Raw genomic sequence first — 25,836 nt, 5'->3', positions numbered from 1 at the left:
TCAGATCCAAACTCGGCATTCGTGTATAAGAATTATGGTTCTGTTTAGTATTTATAGAATGCAACTGTTTATTAAGTTTATGGTCGTTACAAAGCAGATATTAAAGGACGCTTGATATAAGTTGGGATCCGGAAGAATGCGTATGCTAGGTTTGCTTCAGGCGTAAGAAGAAGATCCATGGCTCCGCACTGCAAACGTGGTGCTGAAAAAAGGAAAAACCAAGAATCAGCAAGGCATTTGTATAAAAACCCCAGACAATGCATAACAGCTTGTAGTGGAACAGACAAAAGTGGAATAAATTAGTAGATAAAACTCATACCAGCTGCCATTATTCCAGTGAATTGGATTCAACAAATCTTTGGACAAGAGGATATAGAAATAACGAACAATGAGTGTGGTGTATATCAAGGTGGAATGGGTTTTAATAATGAAGGAAAAGTTGAAGTTAGGTTAAGGAAGATTTTTTATTAGAATGGCAAATACATAAAAAGACAGTAAAATGTTAGGAACCGCTAAAAACTATATCTTTCAGTATATGTTCCTTTACTTCATTGTTCTGATTTTTTCATCTAGTGGCAGCCAAAAGGTCATATGTCAAAGTCTGAGTTATAGGACGTCTTAGTAGTATAGAAAATTCAACGTAAAACTGGAAACATGCTTCCGAGTAGCGAGATTAGAGGAACAACCTAGGTATCACCAACTAGTTGTCTTGTTCCCAATCGAAAAACACCTAAAATAAACAAAATGTTCTGTTCCAAAAACATAAGTGGATCTTAATCATCGTCCTCACCATCAATGCCTGAATCTAATCCATTTGGAATATAATGGGATAGGTCTATCCAAGATAGGTCACGGATTACACCTGAAATGAGAGATTTCGACTGATCAACTATTAATGTGTTAACCGTAAGACCTGGTAGATGCATAGCATTCGGAAGCTTAGTCTTTAAATATGAACCTGGATCAGGAATATTCAATCGCTTTAAATAGTTCCATTCAATATATCCATTCTGAGAGTAAAATGAATTGATGTATGTATCCTCAGCATAAGTATAACATTTTGGAACGAAGCCACTACGACCGGCAATCAGATTACCATACAATCGACCAGTACTGATAAGACTAGAGACAATACTATTACGATAGAACAATAAGAAGACGGAGTTGATCTGAAAAATGTGATGTATTTGCGCTATACATTTCGAACAATCTGGTCACACATATACTTGTCAAGGCATTTTTATATGAAAATTAATAAAGGTCAATAAAGGTCAAACAAACAAATAAAAGTACAACTAAAATAACTAAGGGGGGAGAAAGAATAAGAAATTGTCGCGTTATCCTAGGCCACAGAATGACTTAAGGATTACCAAGGTAAATTCAAGGTTACGACAAATTGTTTTTGTACACATAAGGGGGGTTTAAATTTACGAACAGCTGAGGCTTCAATAAACTTAAGGATTCGACCTTGACAATTTCTATACAACATTTTAAATGCTGTATTAATGTTAATTTTGTGTCCCGTCTCAATTATATGTTTTGCTATTGATGAACTTAGTTTTCTACCTCCTACATTGATCGGATCATTTGACACACACTGATTTTGAAGCCATCTGGGTACATGTTCATTGACCCTTGATTGCATTGTTCGATTACTCCTCCCTATGTATGTGTGTCCACACAAACATGTAAATTGGTAAATACAGTGGGATGTGACGTAATCATTAGCGCATTGTTTGGGTCTATTATGAATCATGGCCTTAGACTTTTCAATCACTACCAACTGAGCAGCATAATACGTATTCTCAATGGCTGCTTTCAATCTCTGCCTTAAAACTATACTGTTTGATTCGCCTCTATATGGTAGATTGATGTAAACCTTTTTCTTTGGCACTGAATAAATTAGAGGTCTTGGCATTAACTGACTTTTGCACCTATTAATAAACTTGAGTGGATAACCATTTGCTATTAAAGTGTCAGTCAGTAACTTTTCGTCTTTTTCCACCATATCAGAGGTACATATTCTTCGAGTCCTCTTAAAGAGGCACTTAACTAGACCTCTCTTGTATTGCAATGGACAGAAACTATGGAAATTTAGGTATTGTCCCGTCCAAGTTGGTTTCCTATACACGGACCGTCTAATAGTGCCATCATCCCTTCGACTTAAAATTATGTCTAGAAAGGCTAATTGGCCATTACTTTCTGGTTCATGTGTCATCACAATATCATTTTGAACACCATTGAGTTTATCCAGTAATCGGTAAACATCAAAATCCTTATCACATATAATTAGAATATCGTCCATATATCTTCTATATAGAGTTGTCTCACCAATGAGGTCGCTCGTCATATTTTCCACATATGACATGAATACCTCAGCTAAGAGAGGCCCTAAAGGGCTACCCATAGCTACACCATCAACTTGTCGAAAATATTCACCATCAAACGTAAATTGAACATTAGCTGTACATAATAAAAGTAAATCTTTCAAAAATGGTGACGGAATAGGAAAAAAGGGAAAGTTTTTTGAAATATAGTCACAAAGGAAATCCACCGTCTTTGTTAACGGTACATTCGTGAAGAGGGAGTTTACATCAAATGAATGCAAAGATTTATCTTTAATATTAATATCACCAAGAAAGTCAATTAGTTCAAATGTATCTTTTAAAGAGAACTTACATAGATTAGTACGAATAGGGTTTAACAGTTTTACTAACCATTTAGCTAGCTCGTGTGTGGGAGAACCACGCATAGACAAAATTGGTCGTAATGGAATATTAGGTTTATGAATTTTAGGTAATCCATATAAATTCGGGAGAACTGAACCCGAGGGTTTTAGTATATTAAACTCCTCGTTGTTTATGACGTTCATTTTAAGAAGCTTTAATAGATTGGACTTCACTCTGGATTCCAATTTTCTAACATTAATATTAGAAGAAACGTCCTGTAAGAATTTACTTTGATCACCCAGTATAGATAACATTTTGTCTTTATATTCACATTTATTGATAACGACCACCCCAGAACTTTTGTCAGGTCTGAGGATCACAATATCTGACCTACTTTGGAGGTTTTTTAACGCAGCGGAATGTTTAGGAGTCAAAATACTTCTTTGTCTGACTTGAGATCCGTGAAAGTGGTGGGCAACGTCAACCAATTTCACCTTTAACCAATTTTTCCTATCCAGGGTGGTTGGGACAAGAGGGTTCAACTGATCATAAAGATTTTCAAATTGAGCATCTATCGACAGATCAGAAATCTTGGTATGTGCAACGGAGAAATTAAATCCGAGTGATAGAGCTTCTTTCTCGAATACAGAAAGCCTAACAATACTATTGATTAAATTTTCAGGAACTTGAAGCTTTGAAGCAACTGAACTTAAAGTAACAGGACGGATAACACCTGTAAAATAACCTCGAATTTTCGCCTTAGTAGCATTAAGGAAAGTATCTGTAAAGTACTTCTCACCATATTTATGTACATGAAATAAAGTACTTTGATACTCTTGCATAATACTCGATAAGAATGTTGTAGGCAGATTAAAGATGACAGTTAGTTCACCAATACTAGTCTGGCCATGCTCTTCTAGTCGATCAAGTATTTCATGAGCTACGCGTCGAACATATGAACTGTTGACAACTTCACTAGGTATACTGATCAAACGACAAGGCGATTTGTTTTGTGCATCTAAGGTTATCAATTCAGTGACTCTTGATTCAATGATATCGAAATCCACATCAAGATTTGATGCTAGTTCTGTAAGTGTAATTCTACCAGAATGTGCTTCAACTTCATCTCGGATTTCCTTATCGAGCTCGTTCCGAGTTAAATATGATCGCCCATCAGTTGAGAAAACTGAAAGTGGTGACATTTTTTCACGTGGTTTAGGAATTCTTCGACTTGCTCTTTTGTAGGGTGTATTATACTGTGATTATCATCCTGTCCTGTACATCGGGTACATCTTACCCTAAAAATAAAAATAATTTTTTTTATTCGACGGACAATTACGAGCTCGTATTGTACCTATTGCAGACTTAAGTCTTAAATAGATCTACAATTTATTATATACTCATAGTCTCTAATCCTAGTATTACCCAGGTTAATACTTAATAATGACTAATACCCAGATATTATATTTAATTTAACGAGCACTATGCTCACCCATCCTCAAATCATGGCCAATAACTCCAGTAAAAGAGAAATTTCACTAACTTGTAAGACAAATAAAAGGTCCAAATCTGTATCCCCTATAACTGACGACTCAGTGCCTGACAATGTCGAACATTTAGCTACTGAACAATATGTGTATTGTACACGGATGTCTCTATCATCACCAGATTCTCCATATCACAGCCCCTCTATCTCTACGTGCAGTATGCCAACGGTAAGACTGTTTGACATACAAGACACTATACCGACGTGCATCGAAAGCCCAGCACCGTCTACTAGACAGTATGTTCTACCAGGGCCTAAATTTAAAATTTCAAGAACTAAAGAGTCCAGTGGTCCATCTCATACACACCGAACTACTGATAGATATAGTAGTGACATCCGACAGCTACAAAAATCTCTATCCGAAATTAACAGCAAATGTGAGCAACCAGCACCCCGCACTCATATATGGGGCCTCGACACAGACAGGAATCTTGAGCAACTCACTGAAGCCGAGTGCATTTTGGAGTTTGTGATTGAAGAAGTGACGAAAATGGTGATGTCCTCCTTCAATGCAGTTGTGTATAACCTCCCCGACCGCACACACTCATCTAAGTTAAGGGATATTTGCCTTAGAGCATGCGGTATGCCGAACGTTAACTTCAAAGTCATCCGCCTTAGAAAAAAGTCGGACAGATCAACTTGCCCCCTCCTGTTTATGTTTGGCTGTTGTAGCGATGCCAAGCAGTTTATTGATTCGAGCAGGAATATTAGCTCACTAATTCCATACAAGAATATAAGTCACTCCAGACCTTACGCCCTGTCAATGTCGTGTAAGAAGACGTGAAGCGAAAGAATTGAATGGGAGTGTTACAGTTAATAATCAGCCAGAGACAGTTGACAACACAGCAAATAGTTTAAAACACACGAACAATAAGCATGACACTACTCCATATACGGCTGATCACTCTGTTGATCTAGATGAGTCTGGAGATCAGAAACCTTTGGATAAGATACGGACCCCAACTGACACCAAAAACCATAACGACATGACTAATCCCAGCTGTTTGCTCAGTAATGTACTAAAGTGTGAGTCGTGTGACAACACACATCCAACTAAGCCTATACACTTGGAAATTTGTCCTCCTAAAGATACCCCTGTAATGTTTCGAATTATTTGAATTATAGCACGAACTAAGAGTCCAAGAAATAACGCAATTGAATAAAGAGGACACAAGCACAAACGAATGTACTGTATTTGGAATTCGAAATCGTGCAATCAACAAGTACAAAAGTATCATTAGTTCGTTCAAACACCACATCCGCCACAGCTTAAATTGGAGTATAGGTGCTTGTAATCAATCGTACGTCTTCTTCTCAAATTCATCCTCAGTCTGTCTGACATTGTATTGGATAAGGATTCTGTATTATCTAGAATATGCTCATTAGCATTAGAATTAACAACGGAAATTGGAACAGACTCACCTGGTTCCTGAAATTGTATTTGATCTACATGTCGACTGTGTGTACTTAAGTCATCGATGTCTAGAATTCGCACCATCGATTTTCCGACATCCTTCAGAACAATACCCGTAGATGGTCGAAGATCATTTCCCCGATAGTATGTAACTTCTGCAGACTCCAAACATCTCATATTTGACCGAAGAATTCTTCCTTTAAATAGATTCGCTGGAGTCTCCTTCGTCACCGAATGTTTGGCATTTCTATATTGCAATAGAAAGGTATCTACTCCCCTCTCCATCTCATTAACTGTTGAGGCGGCTATAGAATCAGTAGCAGTCTTTAATGTCCTGACAAAATTCTCAGCCTGACCATTAGAACGCGGATGTCTGGGAGCAGTAAACAGATGTTTGCATCCTATACCGTTCAACCAGGTAGTGACTGCATCTGCAGCAAAATGTGAGCCATTATCAGTCACCAACACCAAGGGAACCCCTTCTCGACTAAACACCCTTCTTAATGCTTGTATTGTGAAATCAGAATTTGGTGAAGTTGTAAAAAAAACTTCGGGCCACTTTGAAAAAGTATCAATAACTACTAGTGCATTGTATTTACCAAGAAACGGACCACAATAGTCAACATGAATTCTCTGCCAGGCCTCAGACGATACTGGCCATGGCATCCACTTTGAAGGATGATTTTTCAACTGATGACGTTTCCCACAATTGTTTGCCGTACGACATATATCTGCATTTATCTCTGGCCACCAACATGTGAGCCTTGCCAAGGACTTCATTTTCTCAACACCTAAATGACCACTATGAAGATCTTCAAGAACAGATTTACGCAATGAAGGAGGAATGACAACACGATCATTTAAACACAGAATACCACCAGGAGTAGTAGATAGATCATCCCGCTTTGAATAATAGATAGGAAATCTACGTTTCAAATTATCAGTCCAGCCTTTCCGTATAGCACTGAGTATACATCCAAAATATTTGCGAGTTTCTCTAATGAAATCTGAACGTCTCACTGGTAAAAGTTGCACTAACAAACAGTCCGAAGTATTAATAGGTTTATCTTGTAATGACTGTCGAGAAATGTAATCAACATGTTGAATCTGTTTGGCACTTCTGTGCTGAACCGTATAGTCGTATGCACTCAAAGCAATACTCCATCGTTGAACCATAGCAGCTGAGGAACGTGCTAAGGATTTTTCAGGATGATAAATAAACTTTAAAGCTTCATGATCAGTAACAATAGTGAATTTCTTTCAGAATAAATATTTATGAAGTCTTTTAACAGCCCAAAACACAGCTAATGCTTCTCGCTGAGTCTGTGAATAACCTTGTTCAGTAACAGTAAGTTTGCGTGAAACATAAATAACTGGTCTACCTTCCTGTTCCGAAACTGCACCAATTCCTACAGGTGATGCATCAGTAATAAGCACAGAATGTGCATTAGGGGAGTACGTTCGAAGAACAGCATCACTTTGAAGAAACTTTAGTAGACTTCGTAAGCATGACTCTTGTTCCTCACTCCATTCGAATGAACTGGATGTCAAAATATTAAATAAACAATTTGCACGACAAGAAAAATTAGGAATAAAACGGGAGTAGTACTGAAGAGCATCCATTAGTGAACGTAATTCTGTAAGATTTTTCGGAGACGGTGCATTAGTCAGTGGAGCTAGTCGTTTCATATCTGGTCTAAAACCATTACCATCAACTAGGTATCCAAGGCATTCAAAACTAGATACACAAAATGAACACTTATTTGGATTCACTGTAATATTCTTCTCAACTAAACGACGCAATAAAGCAATAAGTCTCTGGTCATGAACTACCTTATTAGAACTATGAACAATGAGATCATCTTGATAAACTTCAACACCTTCAAGATCACTAACTACTTTATTCATAACTTCCTGAAATATGTCTAGAGAACAACTTAGACCAAATGGAAGGAAATTGTATCTGAACAGACCAAAAGGAGTGTTCATTGTTGTCAAAATAGATGAAGAGTGACCTAAAGGAATTTGAAAATAAGCATTTTTAGGTCAACTTTCGAGAACACTTTGGAACCATGAAGTCGATTTAGAATATCTTCAGCCTCAACCGTCGTGCGCGTTTGCTTCAACAAACGGGAGTTCAGAGTTAATCTATAGTCACCACAAATTCTAGGGGTCTCGCCGTCCGACTTCAGTGGCGTAACCATAGGAGTACCCCATGCTGAAGACTGAATTTGTTCAATTATGCCTTTCGCACACAAATCATTTAATGTCTTATGTACTGCTTCTCGAAGACCATAAGGAATTATTCGTCTTTTAAGAAAGACTGAATCACCCTGTACTTGAAGTTTTATAGGCTGAATTTTCATACCTCCACCGCACTTGGCACACATAGCTATCAAATCTTTAAGTAAAGTATCAGAATTTTCTTTAGAAACTAGGAAGGACAACTCCACTTTAAGCCTTTTAAAATTCTTCAAACCTAATATTGACAGTCCTGTTTCGCTAACTAAAAATTCACAAGGCATGTATGAAGAATTATCATCTCTGATTAGCAATTCACAACATCCTCGTATGGGCAGTCTGTGTCCAGTAATCCCCAGTATTGATACTTCAGTGGGTCGTACAACAACGTTAGGATCTAAAGCTTTCAAGTTCTTGAATGAAATAATGGACTCTATACTGCCTGTGTCCAGAATAAAGTCATGAAATGAACCAAGCGATGTATATAGTCGCTTTTCAATATGAGCATTACTTTTTGAAACAGTAGACAAAGATAACTGATCACTAGAAACATCCGAATTATTGAGATTTAAATTACAAGGTTTAGTACTACTTGAAGCGAAATGGACAGTAGCTTTGCATACTGACTGAATGTGTCCTATCTTACCACATTTAAAACATTTAGCATTACGAAATGCGCATGAATTACGAGAATGAAACTTTCCACATGATAAACATTTATCAAACTTCATCTCACCCTCGTGATTTGCTTTGTAATTCCTTGTTGCAACACCTTTCATATTTACTCGAGAATAGGAATCACTATTAAATGAACGCAAGTTTGATTGACCCTGAGATTGTAGTTCATCATGACGACTAAGCAAAGTATTAGAAATCTTCATCGACTGGATATCAAGTTTATTTACTGCTTCGTAGTTAATACACGCTGTTCTAGCATCTTGAAAGGAACAGTTTGGCATTCTTAACAACTCTCCTTCCAAACTCGGTATATTAATTCCTGCAATTAATCGATCTCTCAGTTGCACATGAAGTTGATCACCGAAATTACACTTGGCAGCTTGTTTCTGTAATTCAAGGATGAATTCCTGAACTTTTTGGTCATTTTGACGAACCATCTTATGAAATTTCGCCCTTTCACGGCATTCAAAACTGGTGCACTTTACATGATTTAATAATAGCTCCTTAAGAGTTGCATAAGAAAGTGAGATAGGTTTTTCTGGATATGCCAAAGTTTTTAATAAGCTGTACGCTTCTCTCCCAATGAATGTCAGGGAATGTGCCACAATTTTCTCACCTTTAACATCTTTCTTAGTCATGCTCCAGGTTTCAAACCTTTCCAAATAATCCTCAAAAGCTTCCGAAGTTGAATGAATATCCAACTTTTCCATTGCAGGCTCCATCGCGACGCCAGTATAATGTTTCGAATTATTTGAATTATAGCACGAACTAAGAGTCCAAGAAATAACGCAATTGAATAAAGAGGACATAAGCACAAACGAATGTACTGTATTTGGAATTCGAAATCGTGCAATCCACAAGTACAAAAGTATCATCAGTTCGTTCAAACACCACAACCTCACAAGTAGACTTGAATGAACCTAAGTTCATCTCACAGAGACAACGGAAGACTCCAGCTCTGAGAATAAAGGATGGGAAGACAAAACTCACGATACCGAATAGGGACACACGAAAGATTGGACCCAACTGCTCTATAGGTATCCCAAGAACAGTCAACAGTTTCTCCCCGCTGCTATCGTATAACTTGCCTTCAACACCTCTAAGCTGCAAAATGGGTGGTGAGCTTCAGCGTAACAAGCCGTCTTACACGCTGACTAACGAAAATCACCAGAGAACTGGCCACCCTAATCACTCCCTGAAGCCTAAAACCATTAATAAGAATGGTAATGATAGGTTTCTCACTCCACACCCTATCTACATTCCTCAGGATCACAACCGTAATTATTCCCAGAAAGAAGACTTTCCACACCCTTTAGTACCAACCCATCACATAAAAATGGCTCCCATGTATAATAACAGTCGCAACTCCTCCAAGTTACGCGCAGAAGACCTCTCTCACGCTAACGTAAATAGCCATAACAGAGGCTACGAGTCTAACCATCAAGACTATTTTGCAAATAACCATACACTTCACAATAGGCCTGTACAAGATTTTTTTGGAATAAGACCCCTAGTGACACCTCTGTTGAAGCATATAACCCAAGTTATTTCAAACCACATGCAGACCATAAATTTATTTACTCCGTACAGTTTCCATCAGAGAGTACTCCCACCCTTTCCTCCTGGGTAAACTCCCCAACCAACTTCCCTAGCTCATTTGATACATCTCCCACGAAGTCTAGCTATCAAAGTACTGAGCTAATGAAGAACATTCAATCCCTCACTTCAAACTTATCTCACACCCGCGAGGGTTACTACGACTTTATCCGAGATACCCTCACCCATTTTAACTTAGTAGGCCACTTGCTTAATATATGTCTTATCGACGCTCGATCGATCTGCAACAAAAAGACGGATGTAGCCCTGTTTGTGTCCATATATCAACCATCACTTATAATGATATCTGAAACATGGACAAACAGTAATATTTCCGACCGAAGTATATCTCTTGATAACTATTTCCTATATAGAAGCGATAGATTGAATGGATGAGGCGGAGGATGCCTTATTTACGCTCACTCTAGCCTAAACTCACTGCTATGTGATATGCCTGAACTAAACAAACTGAAGGATTCGGTGTGGATTGTATTAAAGCCGTCGAATTCCGTTACCTTACTGCTTGGTTGTGTTTATCGTCAACCTAACGCATCAATAGATGAAATAGCAGTATTATCGGAGGTATTCACACTAGCATCATCCCTTCCATTCACAGGCAAGCTCATTTGTGGTGACTTCAACATGCCCGAAATTTCTTGGCTCCCAGTCAAAGCGCCGAGACGTTATGAATCATTTATTGAATGTCTAGAGCTTGGACAATGGATTCAGTATGTCGATAGCCCTACCAGACATCAAAACATCTTAGACTTCGTCTTCACCAGTGGCCTCATCCCCAATACTTTGTATATTGGAAAAAAGTTCCCAGGTAGTGATCATAATATTGTCATATGCAGCCTTAATGTAAAGACCACAACCGATAGAAGTAAAACCGTAACACTTCGTAGAAACTATCGCAAGGTTGATTGGAATAACTTCCACAATTACCTAAGAAGCACTGATTGGGGAACTTTCTTTACCTCAAACAATACCGACACATTAACCAATATATTTTATCACAAAATCAAAAGTATCATCAACAACATCGCACCTTTAGAATACTGTAGACCTACGTTCTCCAAAGATCTCTATATACCGGTCAGTACAAGAAGACGTCTTCAAAGACATTGTACTCGATTCCACAACTTAAATGACTTTTCCTCTTTAGTAACGATGACAGAAATACTTGTCCGAACAGATGCAATAAGTAAACAAAAAGCAGTAGCACAGGAAAAACGTGCAGTTGAACTTAATAATAACTCCTCTGCACTCACCATACTCCTCCAAAGTAAACTTAAACGTTCTAAATCGAGAGGGAGTATATTCATTAAAGGCAAACAAGTATACGAAGATCCCAAACTTGTCACAGAATTATTTGGTGAACACTTTTGTTTCTCACTAACTAACGAAAAGCCATTTAATGATTCCGAACCAATCCCAGTACCTCCCTGTGAAATGATTAATGTAGAATTCAATGTACAAAATATCTCCAAGGCAATCAGTACATTGAAACACTCCTACACTGATGGACCAGATGGTATTCCATCTAGCATGCTAAAAAAAGGAGGTGATGATATGTGTGTTTTGCTTCTCAAACTATTCGCGATATCACTCTCTTCAGCGTGTTACCCTACTGCCTGGAAAACTACACATATCATTCCCAAAATTAAAACAGGACCTGAAGCAAACGTTGAAAATTACCGGCCCATAAACATAACTTCAGTGGTCTCCAGAGTGATGGAAAAAGTAGTTAAGGCGGCTGTAGTCCAACATCTACTTACTAATAATCTCATCTCGACCTCCCAGCATGGATTTCTTAGGTCCAGATCATGCGATACATGCCTAGTGGACTACTTGAATGATATAACCCCGAAACGAGACAGCGGACTCCTTGTATCAGTCCTATTCTTAGACTTTAAGAAAGCCTTTGATAAGGTCCCACACAAAAGGCTACTCGTCAAACAACCCACTGTACTCATGGTTTGATTCGTTTTTAACAGAACGTAAACAGATGGTAAAGTATAACGACTGTCTCTCGTCACCTAGACCAATCACCAGTGGAGTCATCCAGGGAAGCGTATTAGGTCCACTTTTTTTTCATGTATATAAATGATATATGTAACACTATAGAATTTGGGAAACCATACTTATATGCTGATGATCTCAAAATAGTATACAGCTATAAGCCTGAGGCTCTTAGTGAAAGTGTATCGCTGATTCAAAATGACCCCAATAACTTAACTATCTGGAGTGATAAATGGCAATTACCATTTAACCTCAACAAGTGCGGGATCATGCACTTTGGAAAGCATTCCTATGAACCGCAACTTCACTTAAATAAAAGTAGAGTCCAAACACTCGAATCAGTACACGATTTAGGAATTAATTACACAGGAAGCCTGAACTTTGAAGAACATGCCTCCTCTATTATTTCTAAGTCTAGACGGCTCATTGGTTTTATAATGAAAAACTTTTTCACAACAGAGGGTAAACTTACTCTCTACAGAATATGTGTACGACCCTCCCTTGAATACTGCTCTTTTGTCTTCTCTAATATGAATATCTCAGACAAGATAAGAGTGGAAGATGTTCAAAGACGTTTCACACTTCAACTACTAGGATGTAACTCGAATCTCGATTACACAGACAGATGTAAGCATCTATCTTTAGAACCTTTATGGCACCGTAGGCTAAAAAACAATTTAATATTTCTCTACAAAGCGATATATAGGCTCTCCTTTCTAACCTTCTGCCCGACTATCACCCACGACCCAGCCTATAGACTTAGAAACAACGCATATACACTACTTACCGTAAAACACCAAAAACAAATGCGTCGTAAGTTTTTTACAGTACGGTATAGTTTATTGTGGAACAGGCTGCCAATGCCTATCCGTAACTGTGATACGTTTACCAGATTCAAAAAGCTAATAACCCTATTTCTAGACTCTAAAGAGCTTTAACATTTCCTTGAACTCCCGCCCACCAATGAGGCACTTTATTACGGACCGCCTAGTATCTAGACAGAACAAGAATATAACTAGCCCGACTGTTATTAATATGAATATAACCAAATCACAGAATATATGGCTTATCCTTTCCTATTATTCATTGTTTATTAATGATGGCCTTATGCTCCCAACCCTCACTTTCAGTTCCCAAATCTCTCTACAGGTTAAATGTACATTATTCTTCCTAAAAGTCATGCCTTTTTTCTATTGCAAGTAGACAGATAATTCACTAATCTTACGGATGCTGATCTACTAAGGCCGATCATACAAAGCTCAAAATCTGGCCACAAAGTCTTGTGAGTTTCTCAATGTTTTATCTTTCTTACCCTAAAATCTTTTTTTAACAATTTTATACCCTCTCACATCCTTTGATTTGCTATTAGTCCTTACTTCTTTAAACCATTAGTTATCTTTATAGCAGTGTGATATACTATGTGGACATCTAACCCATAAAACAAACTTTTTAACTATCTGGTTTACTTGTAACATGGACCTAGTAAAGACAGTGTATTCCAACTATAGGCTTTGATTAAAGCAGTATTCATACTAACCGCAAACGTAAGAGAGCTTAACATCACAAAAGGAGGGAGGGTGGCGTTACTGACCAGCAAACATGATGGTGGGGAGATAACTTCAATCCACCCATGTCTGTAGGGCAGAACATTTTGTTTAATTACGGTTCCTTATGGTTTAGTGGGGTGTTACGAACTTAAGGTATTAATGCTGATTTATCATGCAAAATACCTCAATAAATCGTGTTACGAACGTTGAATTGGTTTCACTTCCTACCCAGTAATCCTATTACAAGCAAACTAGACAATTCGATAATATACGAAGTCTACTCAAGACCCTATGATACTTAAAAAAAACAATAATACAAAAAAAGATGAAAAGGGCTCCAGCAGCTTCGATAAAAAAGGAAGATAGTCAATTGTATATCACAATACTGTTTTTAGCACTATATTTTATGACCACACATAATCTCATACTTTCAGCTCCTTTCTGAATCCCCACCATTTGTCAGTTGTATGTCCACTCATACTGTGGTGGACCATAAAGTATATTAACCAAAAATTAGCAATAAAGTTATTACGTCCAAAAGTTAATGTAACACTAATAATTTATAAATTAGTAACACAAAATAAAAGTTCAGGGACGTTACTTAAATCAGCTAGTTGTCGCGTATTCAATAGAATGAAACGGCCGTCCAGTGCTTCCAGGTTTTCCATGGTGGTCTAACTTCAAATGAATCATGGTCTCAACCATTGAAATTTTTATAAAAACTTAACATTGTTTTGAATCAAACAAAAATAACAATAGTTTTTAAATGGATCATATATATATATATATATATATATATCAATTATGTCTAGCTTTCATTTTTACCCGAACCTTTCTGTCTCGTCGTATATGAAATGGACGCAGTAATTGGAATCGGAAAATACGTGTGGATGTGATTCACTTCATTTATTTTACTAGATTTGACTCATATTACATATTTTTATAGTGAAATTTGGCTACTCATAAGTAGTTTGCTATAAAGGTCATATTTAAAAGTTCAACTTATAAGAAGGGAAAAATGTTTAATAAATGAACACTATATTCTAAAAATAGTTACTGAGCACCTACCGACTAAAAGGAATGGTCGGATTGACAGAGAAAACAATGTTACTTGTGAAAAACAGGCATATAAAGAGAAGATCCTAAACTAAAGCGCTTTACTAATGATAAAGAGTTATGGATTATATAACCAATGCGTTTCAGCAAATGGAATCGCAATGATGGTTGTAAAAGATTATTTATCAAGCACTGCATCCATAAAAGGCTAAATCCAAGCATACGACATATGGATTTCTAGCTTAATGTATAATCGTTCACAAGCATGTGAAGTGTAAATTGTCTATAAACAAATTATAACTTTAATTTATCTTTGATGTGAATAATACTGAGAATGAATATGCAGTAATATTTGAGTGTTCGTACACATACTTTGTACATTAAAATACGTTAATCACTGTTATAGAGGTTAGGGAATAAACTGTTTTAAAAACATGAGTTGAGCTAGCTTTCAAAACCTAATTGATTTTAATGGAAAAATGCATAAAAATATTAATAAATCTCAAAACGTTTATTATGTAACTTGACAACAGTGTTATGATTGAAATTAAGAAGTACATTTCATAAATATGAAGTTTAAAATATCTTTAATAAAACCAGTCAAATGCTAACTATCATTCATCTTATATAATAAGTGTTTTCAATAGTAAAGCTGATATAAGTTCTCCCAAAAGTTAAAAATGCTAAGGACTCAGTACAAATATAACGATTTCTAAATTATCGATTCAATGAATACAATGCAATTTGAGTAGTCACAGAATCCTAAATTTCTTATTTTTAACAGTTGAAAAAATTTCCTTGAATACAATTTGCGAGTACTCTTTTGTTTTGAAATGGTAGAGAAGATTTGAAATTTAGGTGAATGATTTGGATGGAATTTCATTTTCTGAGATAGGTGGTTTAGTTGTGGAGTTCTCATCGTTATTCTGAACGACAACATCAGCACAAACTTCTACCTGAAAGCTTCACGCCCAAAGTATCCAACTCAGAGAACAAAACGTCATCAAAACCGTTTTTTGTTTGTTAATCTAAGTGATGTCAACTACAGTAATTAAACGTAAATTACTGGGAGTTTTTAATTAGACACAGTTAACCTGAATAAACTAAACACCTAGTTATATATTCGCTCCTTAAATTGTTCTAAAAAATTTTTTGACAAACTAATGCAAGCCGTAAATACTAATTTATATTCGACTTAAACAATTCGGTCAATAGCTCACGTAACATTATGTTATAATGCCTTGTATTGAATCAATCAGTCAGCTACAACGTAGGACCAGGCACATATATTGTTGGGATGATACGGCAAATTTCTCGCAAAAGACAAGCAAGGATCAGGAAACACTAAGAAGCGTTTCCTCTAATCAGCGTTCACTTGAAGTTTTCGCCAAAAATATCAAGGGGGCGAAACGTCACATGCAGAGATTCTGATTGGCTGATTGCTACACAGCTACTATGTTTAGTAGTATTCCAGAATCTTCTAGCAACCCAAGGACATTTAAAATATTATAAAAACCCTGTATTTTCTGTATTGAAATGAACCTTGGAGTAAAGTACTTCTCGCATACTTTGCGTCTTCTCTCTCGTTGTTCAGGTCGCTGTCTAGTTCTAGCCTGGGGGTTTCAGAATAGCTTGGGAAACGAATATAGCGTTCAATTCGCAAGACTTATCATATATACATCGTTCCAAGTTGCCACGTCTCAATAGTGATTTCAAGCGCTGATGCCACGTTTTGGTTTGGCCGCCCCTAACTTCCTTCCAACCATCCCCAACACTAGTCAGCATTGTGCGTCGTGGTAATCCGTGTTCAGGCATATGTAACACGTTGCCCAACCATCTTAATTGATGAAGATTTATAACATTATCAACTGGTTTACCATCATTCCCTAATACCCTGCGTCTAACCTCCCTATTACCTACCCTATGATCCTAGCAGATGCGAGCAATAATTCTAAGGCATCTGTGGTCAAATACTAGCAATGTACGAGTATCTTCTACTCTTAATGGCCACGTTTCGCAGCCGTAAAGTAGAGCAGAACGAACTGCCGCGCAGTATACTCGTCCCTTAATTGGTAGACGGATATCTCGCCGTCGCCATAGATGACGTAAGTTGGCAAAAGCCATACGAGCTTTTAGAATCCGTAAGAAGATTTCATTAAAAATCAACCCATTTGAACTTGAATAATTGTCCTGAATAACTTACAATAGCATTCATCTTTTTGTAAGCAAATGAATTTATAGTCTATGAAAAAAGTATCCGATTTTACCGTATATGTATATGAATATAAATGTCTCCTGTCACTTTCCAGTCTCCGAATAGACAATAAAAATTGTATTTACAATTTTTATATAAAGATATACATTTTAAAATAATTTTTTCTTTCTAAATATGAGAAACCATTATAGCAAAATAATCTAAAATATCAGTAATATAATGTATACTATACTATCCTAATAGCAACATTATGAACCAAATGAATATTTATCCTGATTACTTAAATACGTGAGAACTATTACTAACAGTGGTGTTTTTTTCTTTAACGAGTACACTTTTTATTTTGTCTTTTTCGTTTTACTTTCTACTTACTTCAAACCTTAATGAGATCAAAGGTATGGCCTTCTTTTCTTTTTATGCGACATATTAGATTTGCTTTAGTTAAAATAATAAACTTTAAGTCTTTTTTTTATTTAGACATTTTTTTAATAATAATAAAATCCGTTTCTTTGATTTTAGAAATTAATTCTAATATTTAAATATTCTTTATAATAATTTTACTTAAAAATATTACTGACTGTATACATATATTAACTTGTCTTTATATATATATATATATATATATATATATATATATATATATAATGCGAAAATAAATTCACTTGGTATTATTTTATTTGAATCTTCCCATTGAAGTTAAGGACTGCAATTGATCTGACCTAATGGTAAGATCCAAGTAAAATAGTATCAAGTAAATTTAAACTTTACCTCATTGCACAAGCAAGTGGCTATCAGGACTTAGTAGCTAAGTGGATAACGCAATGGCGTTTGAATTGAACGATACTGTGTTCGAATCCCAGAGTGAACATCAATTGTGGGGTGTATGTAGATCCAGCTGACGAGTCCAAAATAGAATGAAACGCGCATCCTAGATTCCACTACTAGCCACTATCCATCATTGCTTACAAAGCTTGTGAATTAATGCAATATCGAGGCAATACTCACAGTATGCATATATGCTAATAACAGGATGATCAATTGCAGTCTTAAGTGTCAACGGAAAGATTCAAGCGAACAATACCAAGTGAATCGAAGCTATATATATTTAAAGGAGACATTATTTTTATTCTAGTGATTAATAATAACAGACCGTATGGATAAATGTATTAAGCGATAGTTATAATTAACATGCGCAATAGAGAAAGTTATTTCATAGAGATCAAATTAATTTGAAGTCAATTCATATAGGAGACTGACATCAGCTAGAGAACATTCCAAGATGGTTTGTTTCAGTTTCATGAAATGCTTCATAAATTAATAAAAATTTACTAAAGATTAAGTTGAAATATTTTCTAGGGTAACTAATTTTTTTTTATAATATAAAACAATAAGGTAAAGTGGAACGTTCTTAGATAATTAATATAAAACCACATATTTTCTTTTGTTAACCATTTGTTAACTTTCAATCAAAGTTATGTAGTTTAATCGACATAACACCCTCTCTTTCTATTTGTTTCGCTATTCATTTAAGCTATTTTAAACTATTGAATGATAAATAAATTTATATGGGAAATAAACACAGATAATACATATCTCCAAGTAATATATAATTAATTATGACATTTCACATGAAATCAACTTCCATTCAATAAAATAACAATCAATGTATAATTAATCTGTTATCTCTATTAATTGATTGTGTACTAGATTGTACTATAAAAAGTTAAATGAAGTATAGGCATAAAGACAATTGGAAATTCTAACGCTTAGTCATGCTTGATTAAAGATAACATATTAATAGAGTACAAAAGCATTTGTCTACATCAAAGAATAAAATGACAAAAATTGTACTTATGAAATGAGAAACTTTTTTTATTTCTGGCACAAGTCAATTTTAGAATAGAGTATATGGAAAGAAAGATGATTGAATGGTGATATATATAATGAATGTAACAACTTTAAAAATTTTCAGTTGACTTTTATCATAGTCAGTATGATTCTACAAGTGATATTTCCCAACTGTTAAGTTACAATTTTCTATGATCACTTATACTACATAGGATATTAACACATTGAAATTTGATAGTGTTGGTCTATTGTTTATCAGAAATAATCTAAATGTATTCATTTATAAAATACACTGTAGGCAAGTATTCATTAACTAATATCAATAATAGAAAACATATCTTTAAATTGTCTAGAAAATGCAAGTTTGAAAATTGAAATTCTTACATAGACTACTGTTGAATTTAAAGTTACAATTTATCATTTACTCTAACGTAGTAATAATTCTTTGTATAACCAGAGAGAAATCTATTAACGTGGTAATTTTGAGCGTATAATTAACAATTTTAGTGAGCAAACATAGTTTGTTGAGTTAATTTCAACAATGTTGAACAATAACCGGGTAGTTGATATATCTTTTAGATTATTTAAAGACAAACTCTCCAGTGCTAGTAACATGACTAGCCATTCTAAATATTTCAAACGAAACTGAGGCTAGAAATGTAGGATTCTGAAATCAGTCTCAAAAATTCTAAAAATATAATTACCGAAGTGTGAAGTGATAAGACCCTCTACTGATATTCAACATTTTATAACATTATACATTCTCATTGATTACATTTTAAAATATATGATACGTATACTTATATAGTTGCGCAATATCGTGGATTGATTGAAGTTAGACATGTAAACTACTGTATTCTACAGGTTAAGCGTCCAGGTCCTCGAGTAAATGTCCTGGATCCGATCCCCGATGGCGAAGTTATGGATGGGAATTTCTGTGAAGTGCTGTTCTAAGATGAAACAGCTATTCATTGATTTCTGGATTTTAATGGTGAACCACAGTATTACAAGGTGACTTTCGGCGAGAACTAACATCAGTTGTAGAATGGACAAAAGTGTGGAGAAACTGACAGTTATCTTAGTTTAATAACTATATTTTTTATATTCCGTTATGATTTAGTAACTTATCAATTCAGATTTCCAAAAGTAGTTTATTAGTTCAAACCCACATATATCGATTTTATTTTGGTCAGCCTAACACAAGCAGCTTAACTGAAAGCTGGTTACATAGACATATACTTGATAAATAAGTTGTATTAGAAGGCAGAAAAAGGCAAGTATGAAACTTGGATAGTTGTTATCTGGTGAATTAGTTTATGTATATCTAATGAACAGTTATCTGACATTTTTATTAGAATATTTTTGTGTAGTCCTCCTTACCCGATCACCAATAATTAATTATTAACATGAAAAATACCTGACAATTCAATTGCCTTTTTGGTGTTCTTAATGGAAGTTTGAGGATGGCGGGAATTTGTATGGTCTACAAATCATGTACAGAATTACAATAATGAAGTGTTTGAGTTCATTAGTAACTATTCAATGAACCAAAGAAGTAGACAAAGATCGAATCAAATTGTTTAATTACGAAAAAATCATCTTAAAAGACATATATTGTGGTATGTATTACTGATATCAACAGATATCAGTAGTATGTATCATCAATCGAAAGTGAAATGTCTGGAGGCAGAAGGTTAGAAAGATCAAAGAAAAGAGAGCAAGAACAAAAAAATAATTGGTGTGGAAACGAGAGAACAATGAGGTCTGAGACTATTGATTGACATTTTACAAATAAAGTATTTACTGTATGGTTCTCAGATTTCACTAAGATTCTGTAATTTTGTGTTCAAATATGTTCGATTGTCTCCACTTGTGTTCTCATTCACTACAATACAAATGTGATAAATGAACGTATTTTTGGTTGTACATGTTAAATGATCAATTTACTACTTAACGGTTATGTTGCAAATATAATCAACATCTAATCAATAAACAAAATGTTTAAATAAGTTTACAATGATGTTAATTCGTTTCTTTATTAAAATTCATCCGTGATTCTGAATGGTCACTAGCTTCTAATAGTCAGTCAGTTTTGATAAATATGAATGTTATTTTTATTAGATGTTAGTCGATAGGAAACCCTGGACCCGGGTTTCGTGCTACTTGGCACTTTTATTATTATGAATGGGTGAACCAATGAAATTGAGGGATTTTAGAAGGTATTGTCTGATGAATTAGTACATTTACATTTTTTGTATTTATTTATTTGATATTTGAATAATGATATTTTGATATTGTCCTAATTGTTAGCTTCCAATGAACTCAGTAACTGTCGGTATATATTTTTTCCGATCATAAATGACAGTAAATTAATTAGTCTATTACTTATTTTCGTATTATAAATGTCCTAGTTTTGTACATTTATTATTTATATAGCATCGTGGTAAGGTATTTTATGTATACAGTTATAAGTTTTATGGTGCAAGATACTTATTTGGTTTCCCTGGCATTCTTAATGATAATTTAAGAAATGGGTTAAATTATTACAATAGCTAACAGTTGCTAATTGTGTTAGCTGGCTCACATAGTGAACATAAAACAGAATAGAAAATTACAACGATTACAAAACATCTTCATACATGACAGTTTTTTAGCAGATTACAAACAGGTGAGCCACCTGCAACGCATTCAGTGTTTTCTAATATGTTACCGTCCATTTCGTGGATTTTGCTGCAAATTAAAGAGTATTGTTTATTAAAGGCTACATTTTGAGTCCTAATATTTATTTATTTTAATTTTTGTTTGGCATATCGAGCTGAGCTAAACTGGAGATGTAGTAGCTGTAGATAACCCCAATCGCTTGAATTACACTCTGCCATGTAGCACTCATACAATAAATAAAAAACAATCAAAAGTTTTGGATACTACACAGTGAAAACTGAAAGTCTTATAGATAACTTTAAAATTTCTAAAATGTAGGTTATAAAACTTTGAGCAAATTAAGTGAAGTATTTTATTACTTTATCTTTGAAACCGTACAATATTTAAAAGAAATATTGTTTCCACTAATCCAGTATATCGTATACTTTAAAAATTTAATGAATGCTTGTATTTTTGGTGGTTTTGGTATATATATAATATCAAAATGAGGGTTTTGTGGAGATTCTAGTAATTTAAATGTTGAAATCATGAGACTTTTGAAGCTAGAACACCATTGCAAATCTAGAAACACTGGGCGGTCGTTTCATCCTACTATGAAGCTCCTCAGAGGTGTACATCCACGATCCTACATCAAAAGGACTCGAACCCAGAACCTTCGGTCTCGCTCACAAACTCTTAACTTCTAAACCACTGAGCCAGTATCTAATGGTATTGATGTTTAACTTCAACCAATCTACGAAGTTGCTCCACCGCCCACCATTGTAACCACTATGAGTAACTGCCTCACAAGAGACACTTTGAAACTCCACTGACTACGGCTTCTCACTAGAACTACAGGAAATACATATTCAAGTACTGCTGAGGAGACACGTACTAAGAAGAAACGACTGTCCAGTGCTTCCAGGTTTTCAATGGTGATCTATCTTAAATCGACTCATTAATTCAATCATTAAAAATATATTAGTTGAATTCATGAGCCAATTGAAGCTAGACCACCGTGGAAAACGTGGAAGCACTGGAAAGCTGTTTCGTCCTAATATGGGACTTTTGAGGGTGCGCATCTACGATCCCGCCTCGAGAGATTCCTGGAGTTCTAGTGAAAAGCAGTAACCACTGGAGTTCCACTGTGTCTGTTGTGAAGCAGTTACTTACTGTTAATGTCTAACTTCAACCATACTAGGACGAAAGGGCCGTCCAGTGTTTCCAGGTTTTCCATGGTAGTCTAGCTTCAGTTGAATCATGTATCCAACTATTAAATTACTAAAATCTTTACGATATATATATATATATATATATATATATAATAACTTTGTCAAACCAGTAGATAAGAAACAGATGTTGAATGTTTCTTCTGGTAATGACAATATCACATTATGTTTACTGAATTTGTAATTATTCGTATGAAGAATATAATTCACTTTTTTTTCACCATTTACTGTTCTCAGAATTTAAGTACTATATACATTTTACGATGTGATTTTCAACTCGTAGAATTTGTTTTAATTTCGCATGACAGAAAAAATTAATGTTATTATTATTATATATTTATTAAACCTTACATATATTGTTTCTAATTTTAAAGAAAACTCATAAAAAAGGTGTAATTTATTAATGGTTTTTTCTGACTGCAAACAACAGATTGTAAAGAAGAAGTTGAAATTTTATGTATCCTAGGAAAACCTATGGTTTCATTTCTTCGATAAACAGTAGAAAGTGATGGATCAGTGTTGTTGTAAACAATAGAAAAGATGGATTTGTATATGTTAATTAAGGATTAAGGAATTGGAGATATTTGTGGTCGATTTTTTGGTAGTGAAGAAAAATCCAATTCTTTATAAACTAATTTGAGATGTTATGCGTTTTGATCTCATAATGTAAGTAAATTACATTATATGTTTTCCATATAGATCTCCTTATGTAAATTGTTTTATATGTATATTTAGCTCTGTCATCAAATGAAGAAATAAAGCTGTAGGTAACATAAACAGTTAATGTTCCAGAAGATATTCAAATATCTATTGATAATTGTATTTCTGATTAGGATAGATAGTATGGTGTGCGGTGTCAACTCTTCATCAATTCCACTGATGATATTTCACGTCCTAGATATGAAGTTTGAGAAAAATGGTAGAAATAAGGGATTATACATAAAGTACGACAACAATCATATTTTCGAATTGGAAGTTGGACGATGCTATATGAACATATTTATGTTCTTAAATTTATCTTTTAAAGATTTGATTTTTACATAAGAGAAGATTAATTAGTATTAAGAGGAGTGTATCAAGTATATTATGTGGCATTTTACATATCAAACAACATACCAACTTTCATTTTACGCCTTAAGCTAAAACTGATAGTTTTTACTAGTAGATACTTTTTCAATCATTATCATGTACACATTCAATGTTTAGCAATTACAAATACAAAAAGGTTATCAACTTACTTGTGACACTTTTAAAGAATTCAATCAAATGAACAAGTTAATGCGGAAATACCTGAATAGAAAGCTGGAATTTGAGGCTTAATCTTCTTAGAAAATATACTGTTCTGAGTTTTTTTTCAGGCAAAATAAGGTTTGTTTTAGATTGTTATTCATATATAGCTGTAACGTAGATAGTAGAAAGATAATGAAAACACATATATGGTCCCTGAGATTTATTCATATAAAGCAAATCGAAATTAAATTAAAGAGAATACAGGCTAGTTTACTACGGTTATTTGGATCAAGGTGCGATAGAATGGTGCTTTATGTATGAATAAATCTATGCCTCAGTTAACTTTTCGTTATTATGAATCTGCAAATGGCAAATAATTCTGCGTACACTACGACGAATAATTAAGAAACTGTAATTACAGTTTGGTGAAGAATAATTTAAATAAAATTTAACATAGACCCAGAACAGTAATTTTGTGAAGATAAAGTTATAATTTACTGAATCAACTAGAGGTTTGTCGATTCTATTTGACGTAAAAGTGTGTGTTTTCATTACTGAGGAGTTTGAGTTTGAGACTAAATATCTATTCAATGTTTTCTGGTCTTGAGCATTCATTTAAATGACATTAGAACGTGTAAAGAATCAGTTTCAAACTTGATAGTCGGCTTAAATTCTCCCATTTGACATCTCATTGTATGAAAGTTCTTTTTTTTAAACAAAAATCTCAAAATGTAAACTTTTTACCTTACTCGTTTGCTCATTTCAAATGAAATATACACTTTGTATCGGTGAGACTATAATGTATGGACGACCTTTGAGCGACGCTGAAGTGGCCTTGGGAGTGTCCACCTAATATCTAGGACCAAATGAGGGTTATGAAACATTTTGGGGGATTAGAATTATGATTTTCAGTTGATGGTTAAGGTTAGGAATTAGAGTTAGGGTTTTTATCACGAACTGACATCAGCTTTATTCCAAAATTCAATTTATCCAAATGGATGGGTGAATTTCGCGCCAGAATCCGAGACCCGTTATCTTGCCTTATATCTCATAACACTGACAACCTTTATGAGATATATTACCTAACAAAAATGTCTGACAAATAGATGTTAATTTTAACACATTATTCTTTTTCTAAAGTTTCTGAAAACTGTATATAAAAATGAATTATGAGGGCAAATTCTCCTTCAAAGTTACTATCTAGCTATCCTGACTTGAGATCACTTATTATAAGCAATCAGTTATGATGACGGTTGACGTGACCTAGCCTGGATATCCCGATACTGCTGTATGCAAGCGCTAAGCTTCAGCCTTTGTTAACAAATCTCACTTTCGAATTGTTCTCCAAATTTTCTAAACAAAATAAACGTTTCCTACAGTGCTTTCTAAAGAATAAGTTGCATTTTATACTTCTTCCTAAATATTTGTACGTCTAAAGCATAAATGTCTCTAACTGATCATTATGGATATTAAGTTCTTTCAAAATCCTGTTGCAAATGAAGGTATCATTTCATTTTCATTTTTTAAGTACAACTATAGTAAATCATTTGCAGTTATACGTTTCTTGATAATATAGCTTGAAGAAATCATTCAGACTATTTACCAGTACATAAGAGTTCCAAAAAAATTATTGACAAAATTAAATAGATTTAGTATTATTGAAATTTTATGTCAATGGTAAATATTTACACAGACATTGTGGCATCAGTCCTTGCATTTATTATTATTATTATTATTATTATCATTACTATTACTATTATCAAATGTTCTTGATCTGATCTATGTACTTAAAAAGAAAGTGATCAGCACAGACGTCATTGAAAAGAGAATTTCTGTACAATAATTCAAACTATTTAATAAATCCAGTAATTTATCTATCCTCTGACCGTAGTCTATTATTTCGAT

General features: G+C 34.5%; 1 protein-coding gene across 1 annotated transcript; it reads right to left on the bottom strand.

The window, feature by feature from the left end:
* Positions 1–2,866: 2,866 nt before the first annotated feature.
* UFL1_1 (E3 UFM1-protein ligase 1) lies at positions 2,867–4,327 on the bottom strand (the record flags this gene model as incomplete). The annotated part of the gene is made up of 1 exon (XM_051208668.1): positions 2,867–4,327. A coding segment is annotated over exon 1 (1,005 nt), but the record flags the coding sequence as incomplete, so codon positions are not given.
* Positions 4,328–25,836: the final 21,509 nt, after the last annotated feature.

The sequence above is a fragment of the Schistosoma haematobium genome, chromosome ZW (assembly GCF_000699445.3).
Source record: "Schistosoma haematobium chromosome ZW, whole genome shotgun sequence".
In the NCBI taxonomy this organism is placed as follows: Eukaryota; Metazoa; Platyhelminthes; class Trematoda; order Strigeidida; family Schistosomatidae; genus Schistosoma; species Schistosoma haematobium.
This window is presented reverse-complemented; position numbering and strand designations above follow the sequence as displayed.